Here is a 20,258-nt window from a genome sequence, read left to right on the forward strand (position 1 = left end):
AAGAGAGATTTGGAGCGTGACAAAAAAAAAATTGGCACTAGATTTTTTTGATGTAAAATCACAGTATCTGTGTTTTTTTGTGGCTTGTGTTTCAGGTGTTGGAGGTGTTGTGGGAGTTGGCGCATCTCCCCACCCTTCCAACCACTCTAGTGCAGCAGGCCCTGGAAGAACACCTCACCATCCTCAGCGATGCATACGCCGTCAAAGAAACCATCAAGAGGAACTATATCATCAAATGCATCGAGGACATCAAGAAGGTGAGCTGATTTTACAATTCACATAAACCACAAACTCCAAAGACTATTGCTCACGTATGAGCGGATTTAGATAAATGACCAACATGAATATGATTCATTTTTTATGACGTTACTATTATTTGTTGTTCTGTCCATACGGAAAGTCATTGTCTGGCTTGCTTCTGGTGGTCTGAATTGGAGTGAGGGTCCCTTACTCTTACACACATCTCATGTACTACTCCATCTGCTTTATGCTCCTTCCTGAAGATCCATATTCAGAAGATTATGGACCATAAACACAAAATATACACACATACTCACACAGCAACGCAATGACACACATTTCCGAGCTTCCTAGCTTCTTTTCAGGCTAGAATCTGTGCAGCGGGTTATTTTAAGAGCTGATCTGGGAGTATAAAGGTGTTGTTCTGTCTCTGGCGCTAGATGTATATTTTTGGCAGTCTAGTTTCAGCTTGCCTCATCTCTCACACACACACACACACATACATACACACAGGCATTCACTTTGCTCAATCTTTGCGCTTCAGCCTCTGATGTGATTTGGGTGTAGCGTCTGCCGCATAAACTTCTAGTGGCGCTCACTGAATACTGAAAGTTTATGTCTTTAGATGCAAATACAGGAGGATTCAAAGTCTCCCAGCGAGACACAGGTCTCTTTTCTTACTGGCACCTGGGGCAAGAAGAAACCGAGCTCATTGGCTAAAGTAAGAGAAGACCCACCCCTTTAGTTTATAACACTGACCAATCATATCTCAGCCTGAATCTCACATGAACAGAATTTGATTTGCAAACTGATGATTGCCATTTGATTCACTGGGACGGACTGTAAAGATAAGTGTGATTTACAAAGGGCACTTCTGAGGATTCAATCTTTTGTTGGACTATTTGAAACTTTTGGAAATCAGAGACTCTAACCAAAGCCTGGGTTGTTCGATGGGTCAATGACGTGATGCTAATTTCTTCTTCCTGTTCATTAATTATAATATAATATATATTATTATAATATAATAACATTAATATGACTCTTTATGAATTCAAATTCATTGTGATGTTTTTGGAGGGCATATAAAGTAAAACATTTCAGGGAGATACAAGTGTCCTGATATCAAAATTAAGAAAAAAACTTTATTAAAAGAAAACAGTCATATAGTGCAACCAATGTAGAGAAAAGAAAAAAAACGATGTTTCAAAACAAAATGATGATATAGAGTGGACCCCAGACCCTCATGACTCAAGGTCAAGACGTCTCTCAAAATATATGATAATTTGACCATTTTATGATAAGACAAGGTTAGTTCAGGTTGTAAAATGTCATGTGGTGCGACCACTTAAAAACTTACATTTACAGTTTAGTAAACGTTTTCATTCTGGAACAGTTTTTTTTTGTTTTGTTTTTAACTTAAAATTTATTATTTTGTTACTTTGGTTGTACCACATGACATTTTTAGAGTCATTAAATTTAAACTTTTTCTTGAAAATGGTATGAGAATGAGCTTTATTGGCAGAATAGTGACAGAAGCTCAACGTATAAACGTTAATAAACCATATGAATGTTGTGGACATATTTATACGTCATTGACCCAGATGGAGATTACCTTATTCCATGAATGCACCATTTGTGTTATGGTTGATGTCACTGTGTGTTTATATCTGTGTGTTTGTGCTTGTAATGTAGTCGTCTCAGCAGACTAACCCTCAGACGGTGTGGGTGGTTCCAGCCTTGCGGCAGCTTCACGAGATTACACGATCTTTTATCAAACAGACCTACCAGAAACAGGACAAGGTACGTGTAGACAGTGTCTAGACGAACCATCTGGCCTGTTTATTTTTTTCATGCAAGTGGTGCTACATAAACTAGGAACCTTATTTTTCATGCTTTAAATGGCTTTGGATTATGCTGTACGTCATGTTGTGTCCTCTATCAGAGTATAATCCAGGACCTGAAGAAGAACTTTGAGATAGTGAAGCTGATCACTGGCTCTCTGGTGTCATGTCATCGCTTGGCCGTGTCCGTCGCTGGATCCAATGGTCTTTCTGGGTCAACACTGGTTGATGGGCGGTACACCTATCAGGAGGTGCGCTACCACAAGTCCATTATCTCTTTGTGATACAAATAATTTAAACATTGTTTATATTACAGCTCAGTCAAAAATAAGAGTTTGCCGATAACAATTACTACGGTGTGAAAGAAGCTTAATTACAAATAATGTAAAACAGTACAAATCTAAGTATTTGATTATTATTAAAAAACAGTACTATGAATCTTGACATTTTTGGTACATATTTGGAAAAGAATAATAATAACAATACATTATGGTATATAAAAAAATAAAAATAATTCTGCCCCCTGCAGTTCACAAACATGTAGCAAATAAGATAAGCATTTTTTTAGTCATCTACAACACCCAAAAAAGGCTGTCAACTTCTGGTTTCTAGTTAAGTAAGAAAGAAAGTCTAGTCATTTCCTCTGGTTTAAAGATGAATCATATTGCTGTTTGACCCAAAAATTAGCACAGTACAAAAATATATTTGTAGACTACCAAAGTGACTCATGTTATGCCTCACATTTGGTAAGAATGAAAAAAGAGAAGTAGTTTTTTTATCTAATGTTTTTGTTTTTTTGTTGTTGTTGTTTTCACATTTTTCCAGTATTTGGAGGGTCACTTGAAGTTCCTTGCATTCTTCCTGCAAGAGGCCAGTTTATACCTGGTCTGGAATAGAGCCAAAGAGATCTGGGAATGCTTGGTGTCCGGCATGGAAGTGTGCGAGCTGGATCGAGAGGTGTGGTGTTTTGTTTTTGTTTGGTTTGATTTGTGTTTTTTTTTTTGTTTTTTTGCCTTTCTTCAATTGTTTGTTTGTTTTTGTTTTGTTTGTGGTTTTTTTTATTTTGTTTTTGTTTGTTTGTTTCAATTTTAATCACGCCGTTTAATCATTGTCCTTAAAAACAAATGTGGCACAAGCCACATGCTTTGGATTAAAGGCTAAATGCCATTGTGTTTTTCGTCATTTTTACCAACTTGTTAAATGTAGTGAGCTTAATGACTTTTCAGTTCTGTGGTGTAAAAATTGGTGTTGCAAATACTCAAAAACTGCTGAATTTTTACTATTGTGACAAAGTATGTAGTTTTGATGGTGTTCAACTCTGCTGTAGATGTGTTTCGAATGGTTCACTAAGGGACAGCATGATCTAGAGAGTGACGTTCAACAGCAGCTCTTTAAAGAGAAGATCCTCAAGCTGGAGCCTTATGAGATCACTATGAACGGTAAAAGTTCAACCACAGACTTCTCACTTCTTCAACTTAAAACCACAGTATTTCCTACACTATAGCACCTTTGAGGTATTGGACGTCTCCTGTACATCTGCAGGAAACCACTGCTCTTACTGTGCTAAATTTATCACAGAAACAAATGGCCTTGTTAACATCATAGTGTGACGTTGCATAAAGGGGTACTTAGTGTGTGAGTTTTCTGTGGTCTTTCATCAATGTTTTACAGGGTTTAACCTCTTCAAGACTTTCTTTGAGAATGTGAACCTCAGTGACCACCGTCTCAAACGGCAGGGAACACAACTGGTATGAGATTCGTGTTTGTTCTCAGTGAAATTGGTGGGAAAATCCCATCTTGACAAGCGAAAACACATGATTGTCTTTCTCAGTGTGTGGAGCGATTGGATCTGGCTGGGATGGACTTCATCTGGAGGATCGCTATGGAATCTCCAGACGAGGACATTGCTAATGAAGCCATACACCTCATCATTACTTACAGCTACATTAACCTCAACCCCAAAATGAAGAAGGTAAACAGTCAAACCTTCATTATTCGAGTCTTGCTATTCCAAAATGTTGCTGTTAATTAACATTTTCTTTGTGTATTTTTTGAAGGACTCTGTATCTCTTCATAAGAAATTCATTGCTGACTGCTATAAGAGATTGGAGGTGAGTGTTACAGTGTGAAATGACACTTTTTTTCACTTGTGATGATGATTGTGATAAAAATTAATTCTTACATCACACACAGGCTGCTAGCTCTGCGCTGGGCGGCCCGACCCTCACACATGCGGTTACCCGGGCAACCAAGATGCTGACAGCCACTGCTATGCCAACGGTCGCCACATCAGTGCAATCTCCATCCAGGTATGAGGTCTAGATTTTTATTTTTTTGTATTGATTTTGTTTTTTGTTCTATTCTGTTTGCGTTTAGTTGTTTTGTTGTATTGATTTTTGTTTCTGTGTTCTATTCTTTTTTGTTTTTGTATTTTGTAGTATTGATTTTTGTTTGGTTTTTTTGCTTTTTTTAAAACTCACATTTATCCCACATTTAATACGTTGTCATTTAGTTGCATTGGACTTGGTGTTATGCAACTCTGTTCAGAAAGAGTTTGTTGTCATTAGTATCAAGACTGATGTCATTAGTATCAAGATTGATATGTATTACATGAAAATGTATTGATAATCATCTCTGTCCTCAGGTCCAGTAAACTAGTGATCATTGAGAGACTTCTGTTATTGGCAGAGCGTTATGTCATCACAATAGAGGTGAGAGCCAATACACAGACACACACACATTGGTTTTTATGGTTTAGAGGGACTCTCCATAGGCCTAATGGTTTTTATGCTGTACAAACTGTATTTGCTATTGCCCTACACCTAAACCTTCCCCTCACAGAAAACTTTGTGCATTTTTAGATTAAAAAAAAAAGCCAAATGTTTTTAAGCCTTTTGAATTATTGGGACATAGGCAAACATAATCCATCTTCACAATACCTCATACCCATGTCATTATACGAATTTGCGTCCCCATAAACCACCCAAACCAGTGCCCACACACAAAGACTGGGTTACACACTACTTTGCATATCTGAGCGCAAAACTTTATTTGCTCAAGTTCATCTTGTATTCAGCCTCTTATGACTATTGCATTAATATTCATCTTAAATGACTTACAGTTGATCTCTGTTTGAAAGCATCAGTCAGTCTCAGCGAAGAAACCAGCAAGCTGTAAAAGTCAAATGTAGCAACATCATTGAACGACAGACTTTGCTAGTTAATTCTCTTAATGTGTTTGATAGTTGTCAGACTCGCAGCTGTGGAATGATGAAGTCTGATCATTGGTTGACTGTCTCCCCGTTTCTCCAGCTGTTCAGTTCCGTGCTGAAATCTGGCAGAGTCTGTCGCGCCATTTAGTGCATTCAGGAATAATCATACCAGAACACAGCAAAAGGCATCTGATATGGTGTTGATTCCTGCACGTATTCAGAGAGAGAGGCAGACATTTTGACACCCGTTCAGTCTAACAGACACTAATTGGTCGGTTATTGACAGACATTTGGCGCAGGAAGTGCTTTTGGCCTGTAGCACTTTTGTCTAAACTATGAATTTGAGTAAATCATGTAATATGAAGCTCAGTAGCTTATTGCTGGAATTCATTTGCCAATTCATTGAAATGCTTATTCATGGAAAAAGGATTCAAAATGGCATATGTATTGCTGTAAAATATGCAGGAGCTCATCAAATGTTACATTTACCTCAGGAAAGTGGTTGTTTTCATTATTATTATTTTTTTAAAATGTTTCATTTTAGGTATTTTAATAATGTATGCTAATGTTTTAGTAATAATTCTAAATAAACTAAAATCTGTAGGGGGCGCTGTTGGCGTACTTCTAATTAAATTAAAAGTAAAATAGCCTACACAAATAACATTTGGACTGTTTCTGATTAAATAAAGCAGTAATTTATGTCATAAAATAATGTGTATGTTTTGATTTAAAGGTCAGAAGCTAGCTTACATGAAAAATTGGTTTTTTTACAAATATGACACTTGTAAATTAAATAATTTTATAAATACTGTGTTATTCATTAATGTGTAATATGTTTTATTTTTAAATAAATCATGAGCTCTAAAAGATTTTCAGAACTTTTACAACTCTTTTGCTTTAGACCATCAACAAATGTTAAATCTTAAAACAAAATGTTTGGGTTAACACTGCATCTTTCTGGGAAACAAAATGCAGCGATTGCCCTCTTCTAGCGATCCCAATGCTCCAAATAGTAATTAAACATCTAAAATGATCTTTATTTGTACGTTTTCTGAGAGGAGCACCTTTTTCTCTGCTCGCTTCTGGACAACTGCTGCTGCTTCTCACCACAAGTTGTAGGGCTATTGTTGCAAAGTGCATCGAATTCTCGGTGACATGAGTCCAAACCAGTGAAATATGATTTTTAAACCCATGCTGATGAAAACAAAACGATTGTGCGCGATGTCCCTTATAAAGTACATTATTGCGAAATATCTCTTAGCCAGATTCACACAGTCATAATCTGTTATGTCTTTAATGGATGTTTAGTTAATGGTTGGGGAAAAATCTGATGTGTAACATTATATTTGATCCATGCATTACAGTAGGTCTTAATATAGATCTGTCAATGTTACATTAAAAGAAAAGACGCTGCTCTTGATTAAACTAGGCTACTGTTTATTTGCATCTTTGTTCTTATTTTTAATATAAGATAAAATAAAAATAGCTATATTGTGAATTAATAATATAGTAATTACTATTAATAAAAGAATTGGAGGAAAATATGCAACGTTGCTTGGTGATTCTGCTTTGGAATCTTTAACTCGATTTTTTTCTAGAATTCAGATGTGCTGTAATTATTTTTGTCTGATTCCAACAAGTCATATATCATTCTGAAGGTATTTTAATTGAGAATGTGAAAATATAAAGAACTTATTTTTGAAAATGTGCGCATTCTGACTCATTTTGCCAGCACGGGTCACAGACATCGGTATCAGCCAAAATGAGTAGAAACATATCGGCATATCGGATATCGGCAAAAATCCAATAACATGCATCCCTAGTAATAATTCTTATATATGTATTATAATAACATAGACATTAGATTTTATTCCTGTTATTGATGTCCTGTTATTGAATCATATAAATTATTTAATATACACTACTTTTTTACTACAATTTAAATAAAATAACTATTTACTGTTTCAATTAGTGCTGTCAAACGATTAATCCCATCCAAAATAAAAGTTTTTGTTCTCACAATATTTGTGTGTGTACTGGTGTATATTTATTAGGTATATTTATATATAATATAAATTATAGGAATATAAATATATGTAAATATTTTCAAAATATATACTGTATGTGTGTGTATTTATTATATATATATATATATATATATATATATAATAAATAGACTGTACACACATATATAAACAAACTTTTTTGGGATGCGATTAATCATTTGACAGCACAAATTTTAATGTTTTAAAATGTAATTTATTTCTGTGATGCAAAGCTAAATTTGTAGCATCATTACTTGAGTCTTCAGTGTCACATGATCCTTCAGAAATCATTCTAATAAGCTGATTTGCTGCTCAAGAAACATTTATTATAATAATAATCAATGTTGAAAACAGTTGTGCTGATTAATATTTTGTGTAAACTGTGATACATTTTGTTCAGTATTCTTTGATGAATAGAAAGTTAAAAAAAACAGACATTTACAAATGTCTTTACTGCTGCTTTTGATCAATTAAAAAAAAATATTTCTTAATTATTTTTAATTTATTTATTTCTTTTTTTTTAAGAATCCTGCACTAGCAGTAGTGTATTCTAGGATAAATTTTATAATATCAAAAAATTCCATAAACAATTTTATGACAGCCGGCATTTAAATGATTGTCTTCACACTGGTTTGAAATGGAAAATTAGATTTCAGGTCACATGGTACTGACTGTTGTCCCGCTGGATCTGTTTCAGGACCTGTATTCTGTTCCTCGAACTATTCTACCTCATGGAGCGTCTTTCCACGGCCATCCTGTTACACTTCACATCACTTACGAATCTACCAAAGACACATTCACCTTGGAGGTAACTTCACACACACTTCTTGCAGTTCTGGCGCTCATGACTCAAATGCACATACTTATGACAGACTGTAAACAGGGTTGATATAAATGGAAGACTTGATAAACATTCTCCCTGTTTGGAGAATAGAGGAATATTGATAAATGACAGGTGTAGGTTCGGCGTGAGAAACCAAATGTGATATTAATAAACAACCGTCTGTTGAGTGATCGTGACTCAACTGACTGGAATTTGCTGTGCCTGATTTGAATGGATGGATAGAAACGGCCCTTATGTGTTTGTGTTGATGTGAATGTGTGCAGGCCCACAGCAACGAGACCATAGGCAGCATCAGATGGAAGATAGCCGAGCAGCTCAGTTGTCCGGTGGACAATGTGCAGATATTTGCCAATGACAGCATGGTGAGTCAAACACTAACTGTGATGGGTCGCAGTCATATCTGAGCAGTGCACAGGTGCCAAACACTCCTACAGCACAGGCCGGCACTGTGTGAGAATGTAGCAGCTATAATGACCGCATTGTTTTCAGACCGATTTCTAGTTAACAATAAACATTATTTATTTGTATTGCTTATTGTCACCAGTGTTATTTTGGCGTTATTTATGTACTATTTTAGTTTTTATTAATATTTTGAATAAGCTTTTATTTTTATTTTCAGTTTTCGTTTTCATTTGTTTAATTTTTAGTAATTCTGTCATATGCTTTTGTAATTTTATTAGTTGTTTTTTTTAATAGTTCCAAATAGTTTTCATTTGTTTTTTTAATTTCAATTGTAGTTTTATTTCAGTTAGTTGCTAAGGTAAAATATCAAATTTTCATTTAATTATCATCTAATATTTATTTTATTTTATTTCAGGTTTTGTTCATCAGACAAAAATGCTTTTAATAGTTTAAGCTTTGATTTTATTTATTGATAACGACAGTGACTAGTTTTTGTAGTTACTTTACTTTTAATTTTAGTCATTTAGCAGACGCTTTTATCCAAAGCGACTTACAAATATGACAAAGTAACTAAAAGTTAACACTCTGTAAATACTCTATACACACTCATTTAAGAAAATACAGAAATTAAATAAAATTGACAAATGCATACAACAACATTTCAATAGTAAACATATAAATGGAAAAAATTACAAATAAATAAATAAAAAATAATAAATAAAAAAAAGTTATAGTGAACAATAAACGGTTTATTTGTGTTGATTGTTGTTACTAGTGTTATTTTAGTATTTTTATATACCATTATAGTTTATTAATCCGAATTATCTTTGTAAATTTGAGGTTTTGTTTTTTTACATATGTTTCTAAATTGTTTTCATAAATTGTTTTTATATCAGTTTATACTTTTACAAATTTTTTAGTTTGTTTTTCATCTAATATTTATATTTTATTTGATTTTTATTTCTAAATAACCAAAAATGTTTTAGTTTTGGTTTAAGTTTTAGTTAAAAGATTTGTTACTAAAATGGCCAATAATTTGGCATTTTGAAATAACTGCCTACAGAAGTCTGAACTTCAAAACTTTCAAATGTTTAGTTTAAAAAAAAATAAAGGAATAAATAATATTTGAATCATTTTTATGAAAGTTCATATTAAACAAGCTCTTCATATTAACCTTTATTTGCATGTATTATGGATTCATACTAACAGTCTTCTTTATAAATTCCAGCTGACAATGAATCGTGACCAGAAGCTGTTGAATCAGCTGGGTTTCTCTGATGAGCAGAGTCTGACGGTGAAGAGCTCAGGAACAGGCACTCCATCAGGCAGTTCAGCGGACAGCTCCGCCTCGGCCAGCTCCAGCAGCAGTGGGGTCTTTAACTCCGCGTATGCTTTGGAGCAGGTACATTCACTCACTGGACTGACAACTCACACAATTTGCTAATGCTTATTGGATCAAGTATACACCAATTGTGCAATTACTAGGGCTGGGTATCGAGTTCAATACTTTCTAGGCACCGACCGAATTGCCTCGATATCAAGTATCGGAAAACGTCAAATTCCGATACCTAAGGGGTTAATCTCATCAACGTCAGTGAGCCAATAAGCCTGCAGCACTAGGTGTGTTCGACTAGGAGCGACACGGCACAGCTTGATCAGTGTTTGACATCCGCAAGAGCGATTTGAAAGAGCAGTCTGCTCTCTATATCACGTGGTTTTGTTTACTACACAGACTGAAGTGCGCGTGACGTTCACAGTGATTTCAGCGTCTGCCGTCTCACTACATGAGGACATAAACACATGAACAACATCTCCAGAACTGCTCTGAGAGTCACTTCATGAGCATTTTACCATTTGATTTGAGTAAAACTAGCATCATGTTATACACACACAACTGTAAAGTATTCACGGCAACCCGTCAAAATAAAAGTTCGGTTTAACTTGGAAGACACTACGGCAGAAATATATTATTGTTCAGCAGAACGTACATACTGCTACTACTAGGCTACTCATAAAATTATTAAAACTTAATTTTTTTTAAGTAATGATCACTCAACATTTCCATGTTTTAATTTTAATAGTAAACCACCTTTTTTTGCCAAAATAAATAAAGTTTGATTTTCAATAATTTAAAGATATATGAAATTAATGTTTTATGCCTTCATTTGAAAACCAGATACAGAACACAGAATTTCTGCGGAAATAATAATAAGGCTATTTTAAGAATAAATTTGAATAAACTAAGTTGTTTTTATGCATTCAAATAATTAGACATACTAAAACACCCACTTATGAAAGTGGATAAAGATTTTCAATTTCTTGAAGTCTTTAACAACCTAGAATAAATGAATAGAAATGATGATTCTGTCTGAGCTATGCGTTTTAAAACGAGCACGCACTAGTGTAAACTGAAAACTATTTGAGCTTTATTAAAATTATTTGCACTGATTTATTGTGTTGGATATATTTTGTTCCTTTGTGCAGTGGCTCAGGAGATGAGGCTTTGAGACTGTATAAATGTCAACAAGCTGAAAATTGGTATCGTAAAAAGTATCGTTCAGGAACCGGTATCGATATTTGAACGATACCCAGCCCTAGCAATTACACACTTGTATAAAGAATACACACACTACCATTCAAAAGTTTAGGGTCTGTAAAATTATTTGTTTTTGAAAGAAGTCTCTTATGCTCACCAAAGCTGCATTTATTTGATTTATAAATACATGAAAAACAGTCATATTAAAAATAAATCAAATAAAATTGTAATATGATCCTTCTGAAATCAATCTAATATGCTAATTTGGTGCTCAAGAAACACTTTTTGTTGAAAACAATTGTGTTGCTGATTCTTTGATGAATAGAAAGTTCAAAAATATTTATTTGAAATAGTACAGCAGTTACAAAAGAGTAACTTTTCACCAAAAAAAATTAAAAACCTTACAGACCCGATCTGAACAGTATTTTATCGCAAATCTAAGTTATTAACCTCATCAACCTACTTTATTATCCTCATGTGTGTGATTGCAGGAGAAATCTCTTCCTGGTGTGGTCATGGCGTTGGTGTGTAACGTTTTTGAGATGCTTTATCAGCTCGCCAATTTGGAGGAACCCAGGTAAACAACCCACAACTCGTGCAAGTTATGCAATTACTTAAAAGGATATTTCACCCCAAAATTTTAATTGTCGTTGTTTAGTAAACCTGTTTTTTCTTTATTCATTCAATGGTTGATATTTCCTTTCACTTTGCGGGCATATGTTGTGTATTTTGTGATTTCATTTGACTTGTAATAACTGTGTGGCCTTCTTGTTCCTGTCCAGAATAACTTTGCGTGTCAGGAAGTTGTTGCTGCTTATCCCGACTGACCCAGAGGTGCAGGACGCTCTTGATAACTTTGTGCCAAAAGAGTCCAGCGTCTGGAGTCACCAGGTACCTGAAAGCCTCTCTTTAACTTGGAGAAAGGTGCATAAATGTGTCAGTTCAAGATTAGATAGCAAGTTCAACTTTTTTCTAGCTAGTGAAATTTGTTTCTGATGATTTTAAAAACCTTTTGATCTAAAGAAGTAGCCTTAAAAAGCATTTATTTGAAATAAATATTTTTTGTAAGACTATAAATGTCTTTACTCATGTTTGATCAATTTATTGCACCCTTGCTTAATAAAGGTATTAATTTCTTTAAAAAAAAAAAAAAGAATACTTTTGATCTGTTTCACATTTATGGTCAATACATAACATGAATTGAATTATGGGAATTATGTAATAGTTTTGATGAGTTTAGTATTTGGAAAACTGTATTAGTAAAGAATAATTAGGTGTGACTGTTAGTTTAGGTGAAACAGTCAGAGTTGAACACGGGCCGCATTTTGAGCACGGTAATAGTCATGTGACAGGGTTTTTATTTTTAGTAGGGTGCACACAGAGGACAGAGTCCTCTTGCAGATAGTACATAACTCTCTCTCACTCTCTCTTCCATCAGAAAACTCTGTTTACACTGGGCTCTGGTTCTCAGGCCTCAAAGTCTCCATCTCTGTCCAGTAAACAGCAGCACCAGCAGAGTGCAGCGTCCATCCTGGAGTCTCTGTTTCGTTCATCTGCCCCTGGCATGTCTACGTTCAGAGTGCTCTATAACCTGGAGGTACATGAAGCATTTCTTATTTTGATTCAACTGTGTTGCCAAAGTTACTACGGGAAACAGATATCAAACAAATACTTTTAAGTTTTATCAAAAATTACAAACCAGCATTTGGTCCCAAACTATCTAGACCTTATTGATTGACAGCTTAATTCTGAACCCTGTTACCTATTTTGGCATATACAGCCCAGGTTCCTCAAAAATATTAAGTAGCACGACATAAATAATGTTTTTTGAGCATCAAATCAGCATATTAGAATAATTTAATGTAACACTAACACTGAAAATTCAGCTTTGCCATCACAGGAATAAATGACATTTTAAGATATGTTAAAATATTTTTGAATGGTAGTGTATATAATATATGTAGTTTTTCCCAAATAAATGTTGTCTGTTTATTTTTTATGTTAATTACTAGGAAATAAAAACCAAAGTATATGAATTCACACATTTTTGTAACAGGGTTGCAAAAGTAGTAAAAATGAATTTTAAAATAACACCGTTTGTTGAGAGAACATTCATTTTTAGGCTTTTTCTATATGCACACACTGACCCCTGTCCTCCTTACAGGTGTTGAGCTCCAAGCTGATGCCCACATCTGATGATGAAATGGCAAAGACCAGTGTCAAATCTTTCTGTGAGAACTTCCTCAAAGCGGGAGGTCTCAGGTAGCCGTCTGCTTTCTACCCACTTTTACACTGCTTCTCATGTTGATAATTCTGCAGTCGTAATGTGGCTCTATATTTTAAGCATTAATTATCTCAGCGGTGCATTCTCTGTCTCTCTCTGTCTCAGTCTGGTGGTTAACGTCATGCAGAGAGACTCCATCCCCTCTGAGGTGGACTACGAGACCAGACAAGGAGTCTATTCCATCTGCCTGCAGCTGGCCAGGTGCAGTCTCATTTATCAGTCTGGCTGTCTTCTCTTTCCCTGTTTCTCTATTTTGTGCACTCTCTGGATTCAGCACTCTAAGCGATGAGGAGCATAATAATATTGCTTTAAAGACTATGTCTTTCTGTTTGGGTCTTTTATTGACCCGGATGAATAATTAAAAACGGTGTCTTTAATGACATCCCATAGACTCTTCATAAATATCATACATAATGTTTCTGAATATAAAAACTTGATTTAATTTATCAGGGGTGCAAACTTGTCACCTTTCGGCGAAATTTGCCATTTTCACCTTGAAATAGGTCATTCACGTGAATCGTGTAGATCTGTAAAAAAAAATTTTTTTAGTTTAGTTTGTCACCTTTTTCACTCCTGACGAGTTTGCACCCCTGATACATGTTTCTACTGCTCAAGTGCAGTACCTCTACTGACATATAGGTGGCGATATAGCCATGTAAAATGCTTCTATGTAAGCCTACAGCAGATGATACAACTTTTTGAGCAATGTTGTTGTCAACGGGCAAACAGGCGAGGCACAGGGCCCATGCCCGATCTAAAATATCCAGATAGAAATTTGTTACGCATTCTCAATGGGAAAGTGCCCAAGCAATGCTGCTCAAAAATTGCCCCGTGTATCATCAGCCTAAGACTATTGTGAATAGGGATGGGTACCGAAACTCGGTATTAAATCGGTCTCGGGGCTAAATTATGAAAGACCGGAGTATCGATAAGCTCTGACGTTATCGGTACTTCTGTCGGTATTGGAGAAATTAAGAAAACACACATACATTTATTGTTTCTCTCTTTCTCTCTCTCTCTCTCTCTCTCTCTATATATATATATATGTCGCCAGCTGTTTTTATGTGCAATAATATTCAAACATTTGTCTATGATGCATTTTTGCTATGCGCAATTCAGAAGCCAGATCGCGCTCAAGCGGGGAACTTCAGCGCACGCAACATGAAAGTCCTGTTTAATTATGATAGAAGAGAGAACCAACTATTCAAACATCTGCTCACACTTTAGGCCTGTGGCTGTTATATTAAGCTAAGTATTTTTTTTTTTTTTTCGATTTTGGCTTCCAAGGATTATAGCCGCATTTCTTCTAGCACAACTCCCTTCCCTTCATAGCGGCGCGGATTCGTTCCTCCGAATCAAAACTTAACATCTGAATCAGCTCAATCAGTGATTGTTATAAAATGCCGTCTTTACTGTTGCTACATTGCAGGACATATTTGATAGTAAAACGTTGAAAGTACAATCTGCTGTTCCCCAGGCTGAAATGTGTGTGCGCGCGTGTGCCTGCGCGGCGGCGTGCTCCAAAACGGACAAGCACACTTTGAGCTTCGGGCGCGTCGAAATAGCACACAAAAATATGCCAAAAAATACACACACAAAGTGTCAAAATGGCCGGTTATGAGAGTCTTCACTTTTATGTTTTAAGTGGACGAGAACAGTTGGGAGAAAATCCGATGCGTGTCAGTATATTGTCTTAAAGTGTCAGACTGGAGCTTGAGCCATCAATGTTAATCAAAGAACAAAATGCAAAGAGAAAATCACCCACAGCTCTTAATCTGAACAACGTTATAGCTTTAATAAACATACATCTATCAGTACATACAGTGAAAACTATGCAGTGCTCATTTACATTTGATTACTTTTGTAACTATTACTTACCTGAACATTAATATTAGTAGACCTTCATGGAAAAATGAAAGCACTGTTTATTTAATTTCGTTTGTGTGTTTGTTTTATTGTATTTGTCAGTTTGTTTTACTTTGTTTCTTTGTTCATGTTGTTACTGCATCTTATCTTATGTATATAAAACACTAAAAATACCTGCACACTGGTGCATTTACAAATTGATGAAGTGCAGGCATTTTTAGTGTTTTATATACATAAGATAAGATACTGTAAGAATATGAACAAAGAAACAAAGTAAAACAAAAAGTACCGATAAGAATACCGTTAAAGTACCGGATCGATAAGCAGTATCGATAAGAGTAGTAATACCGTTAAAACCTTAACGATACCCATCCCTAATTGTGAAAACGTCTAGATAAGCATATACATCTTTTTATGTACAAAATGAATAGGAGACTGCTATAAACTTTCCGAAATTACATTAAAGTCTATACGGGACATTTTTGACCCAAAAATAACAGGTGTATTTTTGAATGGCTGTCAGTGGAGAAAGATATTTGTTGACAGTAGAGTGTAGGTACGACAAAGTCTATAGAAATACAAAGTACACATTAAGTGGACCATGCTAGCTAACTAACTAAGCCATTTTATTTACTTCTGAAATGTATCAGCTCAGCAAAGTAGTTCTATCTAATTAAATATGCACTGTCATCCAGTGTATGTGTGATTTGTATTATTTTAAAGGATGTATTTATGTGATATATTTATATGTAATACGTATTTTGTTTGTGATTTTATTAGAGTATTGGTCCATTAGCTTATCAACATGCTAATGTCAAAATTGTTATCCAGTTATGCTGATTGATATTGCAAACTGGTATTAGTTATGATATTAGTGTAATATTATCATAATCATAAATATACAGAGCCCCTAAAGAGACATTTGTAAAAATATAAAATACACAAGAAACTTTTGCGTGCTCACGAGAAACTTTTTACATGCATACGCGTTACATTGTCTGGTTTATATAAATCATAACCTATTTCCTTTGTGCATCACTGCAATTTTACACACAAATCGCATGCAAAAGTTTCTCGTGTGCACACAAAAGTCTGTATATTTTTTTTTTTTGCAAAAGTCCCTTTAGGGCAGTAAGTTTGGCATCGGGCCAAAAAAAATTAATTTGCCACTAGATGGTGGGCCAGAACATAGTCAAAGGATAATTTAAGAAATTAATTGATGAAAACTGCAACTAGAATTACCTGTGACATACTATTACAGTGTCTTTTGTAACTGTGAGCTGTTACTCGGTGTTTAAATCCTGTGGTAGGACAGTCATTAACAAAATGCCACATTTGTGTGGCGGTGACAGGCAGAGTAGGCTGTGTGAGCGGAGTGGAGCGTCAACAAGTTCCCCTCCACGCTCCGGGAATTTAATAACTCCGCTCCGATTTCACCATTTCCCGTTCCACTCCGCGCTCACTGAAATCAGAAACACCGCTCTGCCTTCGCTCCGCGGCTAAATTTCAGTATCACAGTTCTGTTCATAGGCCTATATTAAAAAATAAAATAAATAAAAGATTTGTTTCAACGTGGCTTATTGGAACACTAGTGTGCAAACTTTTTTTTCTACCACATGACAAGCTAATTACATGCTTGTCAGCATTGATGCATTTCTTACAGATTTCTGCTCATTCGAAATCGGATACAGATGAAAGAGTACATTTGTTTGAATGCATTATTGAGAGAGCGATTGCATGTGAATAAGTTGTGTAGTAGTTGTTTAAATCATGCTTTCAGCTCAAAATATTTAGTATCTAGAAGGAACAAACAGATTCCTTGAGAACTATTATAACTTCCCGCTCATGTCCATTGCCGTCTTTCACATTCTTTCTGATTTGAGTGATCCTTCTCTATCAAGCTAGCTAAATATTTTAAACTTGTGAATTCTTGCGAAATATGTAGTTATATTACGGCCGTGTCGTTGGCATGAATTGTACTCGTGGTGGAGCGCTCTTGGAGCGAGTGAAAACCACGCCGCTCCGACTTTTTAAAAAATCCGCTCCTCGTTCCATTCAAAATCACACCGCTCCACTCGCGCTCCGCTCACATAGCCTACTCTGGTTGTGAGTAGGCTAACTGTTGCTGTCATGACAGATCTAATTCAGAACCAGCCGCTATCAAAATAATCTGGCTGCGGGCGCGGGCCAGATATTATTGCTGGCGGGCCACTTTTGGCCCGTGGGCTGCCTGTTGCCGACCACTGCTTTAGGGGCTCTGAATTAACACGGGTTTGTAGCGCAAATAGTTGTACCGATTCCTGCACTTTTTTTTATTCTTCTAGCTATGTACCAGTAGCACCTAATGAATCAAACATCTTGCATAATCACAGAAAATATCTTACTTCTGTTTTCCAAAATAAGGTGGATACTTTTGGCTTTAGCATTTGTTAAAGGACTTGTTATTTATCTCCCCCTGCAGGTTCCTGCTAGTAGGGCAGGCCATGCCTAGTATGCTCGATGAGGAGTTGAACAAGGAAGGTCTGGACACTCTGTCCTCTCGACCGTTCCGTAACGCCGGGCGGCAGAGCGGCCGACAGCTCTCTGTCTGTGGAACTCCAGAGAAGTCCTCCTACAGGCAGGTGTCCATGTCTGACAGATCCTCCATCAGAGTGGAAGAAATCATCCCGGCCGCCCGTGTCGCTATACAGGTGCGAGAGAGCATCCGATGGTTGATTAAATGATTTATTTCTGACCCTATCTGACTTCACTGGTTTGTCATTTCAGACAATGGAGGTGGGAGACTTCACATCCACTGTGGCGTGTTTCATGAGGCTCACCTGGGCGGCTGCTGCAGGCCGATTGGACCTTGTTGGCAGCAGCCAGCCAATCAGAGAGACGACCAACTCGCTTCTTCCTCTAGGTGTCCGCAGCAGGGTCAGCAGCACAGGTGAGACTCTAAACGATACTATAGTCTGTCTTCTAGTTGGACTTATGCATCTCTCTAAATGTTTGTGCTCGTGTGTGTTGCAGGAAGTAACTGCAGCTCAAGCAGTGAGGGAGAGGTCACCACGTTGCAGGCTGGGATATGTGTCAAACAGCTGTGTGTGTCTATCAAAGACACTATTATTGCACGAGAAGCGCTCTCTTTACTCGTCACATGCCTTCAGCTACGCTGCCAACAGCTATGTAAGAAAAAAAACACTAGGATGTGAAAAAGTCAGCAAAAATCAAAACACTTACGTAATTGCTTTGTTTCCTGTTCTTTTTCAAGCTTCATTTTACAATCTGCCTTCTGTGAATGATTTCATCATTGATATTTTGCTGGGATCGCCTAGTGGAGAGGTCAGTGTTTGTGTTGTAGTCCTGACAAAATTAAACTTGTCTCTTAACTATGACTTCTGAATCCAAACATCTAAGCTCCTCTGTTCACAGATCCGACGTGTGGCGTGTGATCAGCTGTACACTCTCAGTCAGTCGGACACCTCTGCGTACCCTGACCTCCAGAAGCCCAACCTCTTCCTGCTGAAGGTGGTTCTGACAGCCCAACTTCCTCTCTGGTCCCCTACCAGCATCATGAGGGGTGTTAACCAAAGGTCCGACACGCTAAACACATGATTTCTTGTCTCTTAGGAGACCATTTAGAAATCTTATTTCTCTGTGTTTATAAGTGTATAATGGCAAATGAGACCTAAATGAAATTCTTAAAGTAACAGGCCCACAAAGTAATTAAAACACTGTGTAGACTTTAGAAAAGTGTGAAATTCTGAATATCTACTGAGCTAAACTGATGATCGTGTTTTTAGGTTGCTTTCACAATGCGCAGAGTATTTTGACCTGCGTTGCCAACTACTGGATGACCTGACCAGTGAGTGTTCTGTCTTATTTTCAAATTAAGTATATCAAATATGAATAAGATGCTTTGGTCTCCTATTATATTTTCTGATTATTCACCGTTATCCCATAATTTTGATTATAATAATTGTAGTTCATTATAATAAAAGTTGATTGTAATTATTAACTAATTTAATTGCGAAAACATTTTGTCCCACATTTTTGTTTATTTGCAGCCCTGTTGATTCCCTATTAAAAAAATAATAACGTTCTTTAAAACATTCTTTCTACAGTATGGCAGAAAAAACAATGAGTTTCCTTCAGTTTTCTAGTGTAGTGTTGACTGCAATTATCAGTTTTTAACCCTCTTACTCACATTATTGTTACTAAATGCAGACGGAAAAAAAAAAAAAAAAAATATATATATATATATATATATATATATATATATATATATATATATATATATATATATATATACACACATATACATATACATACATACAGTCATGGCCAAAAATATCGGCACCCTTGGTAAATATGATCAAAATTCAGTATTAATTCTATAAACACTATAAATTCATTTGTACATAAAATGTTACGAAACTGCCTGGAAGAGGACGTGTGTCTATATCGTCCTAATGCAGGGTGAGAAGGAGAGTTTGAGTGACTAAAGACTCTCCAAGGACCACAGCTGGAGAATTGCAGAAAATAGTTGAGTCTCGGGGTCAGAAAACCTTAAAAACAATTGTCAAACAGCACCTACATCACCACGTTGTTTGGGAGGGTTTCATGAAAAATTATCCTAGCTCATCCAAAAACTCCAGCATATTAAGTTATCGGACACGACTGGAACTTCAAATGGGACTGGCTTCTATGGTCAGATGAAACTATAAAATTAGCTTTTTAGTAGCAAACACTCAAGATGGATGAAAAAAAAGTACCACATGTGTACAATGAAATATACTGCTGTATTTTTGATGTTGTGGGCCTATATTTCTGCTGGAGGTCCTGAACATCTTGTTCAGACACATGGCATCATGGATTCTATCAAATACCAACAGATAAAAAAATCAATAAGTGACTGACTCTGTTAGAAATCTTATAACGGGCCATGTTGGGATCTTCCAACCGTACAATAATCCAAACACAAACCTCAAAAACAACACAAAAATG

General features: G+C 36.0%; 1 protein-coding gene across 1 annotated transcript in view; it reads left to right on the forward strand.

Moving 5' to 3' along the window:
• The window catches only part of LOC306880614 (ubiquitin carboxyl-terminal hydrolase 24-like), a 73,664-nt gene that overhangs the window by 33,679 nt on the left and 19,727 nt on the right, over positions 1–20,258 (forward strand). The window contains exons 15-38 of the mRNA XM_079434246.1: positions 96–257; positions 1,933–2,040; positions 2,183–2,332; positions 2,907–3,038; positions 3,409–3,520; positions 3,753–3,829; positions 3,913–4,053; positions 4,139–4,192; positions 4,275–4,390; positions 4,726–4,792; positions 8,035–8,145; positions 8,445–8,543; positions 9,812–9,985; positions 11,611–11,696; positions 11,902–12,010; positions 12,558–12,716; positions 13,284–13,381; positions 13,509–13,604; positions 17,731–17,959; positions 18,036–18,198; positions 18,282–18,437; positions 18,523–18,593; positions 18,684–18,844; positions 19,055–19,116. Of these exons, the coding sequence (XP_079290372.1) occupies positions 96–257; positions 1,933–2,040; positions 2,183–2,332; positions 2,907–3,038; positions 3,409–3,520; positions 3,753–3,829; positions 3,913–4,053; positions 4,139–4,192; positions 4,275–4,390; positions 4,726–4,792; positions 8,035–8,145; positions 8,445–8,543; positions 9,812–9,985; positions 11,611–11,696; positions 11,902–12,010; positions 12,558–12,716; positions 13,284–13,381; positions 13,509–13,604; positions 17,731–17,959; positions 18,036–18,198; positions 18,282–18,437; positions 18,523–18,593; positions 18,684–18,844; positions 19,055–19,116 (2,893 nt within the window). The remainder of the gene's footprint in view (positions 1–95; positions 258–1,932; positions 2,041–2,182; positions 2,333–2,906; positions 3,039–3,408; positions 3,521–3,752; positions 3,830–3,912; positions 4,054–4,138; positions 4,193–4,274; positions 4,391–4,725; positions 4,793–8,034; positions 8,146–8,444; positions 8,544–9,811; positions 9,986–11,610; positions 11,697–11,901; positions 12,011–12,557; positions 12,717–13,283; positions 13,382–13,508; positions 13,605–17,730; positions 17,960–18,035; positions 18,199–18,281; positions 18,438–18,522; positions 18,594–18,683; positions 18,845–19,054; positions 19,117–20,258) is intronic.

This window comes from Barbus barbus (assembly GCF_936440315.1).
Source record: "Barbus barbus genome assembly, chromosome: 14".
NCBI classification, from domain to species: Eukaryota; Metazoa; Chordata; class Actinopteri; order Cypriniformes; family Cyprinidae; genus Barbus; species Barbus barbus.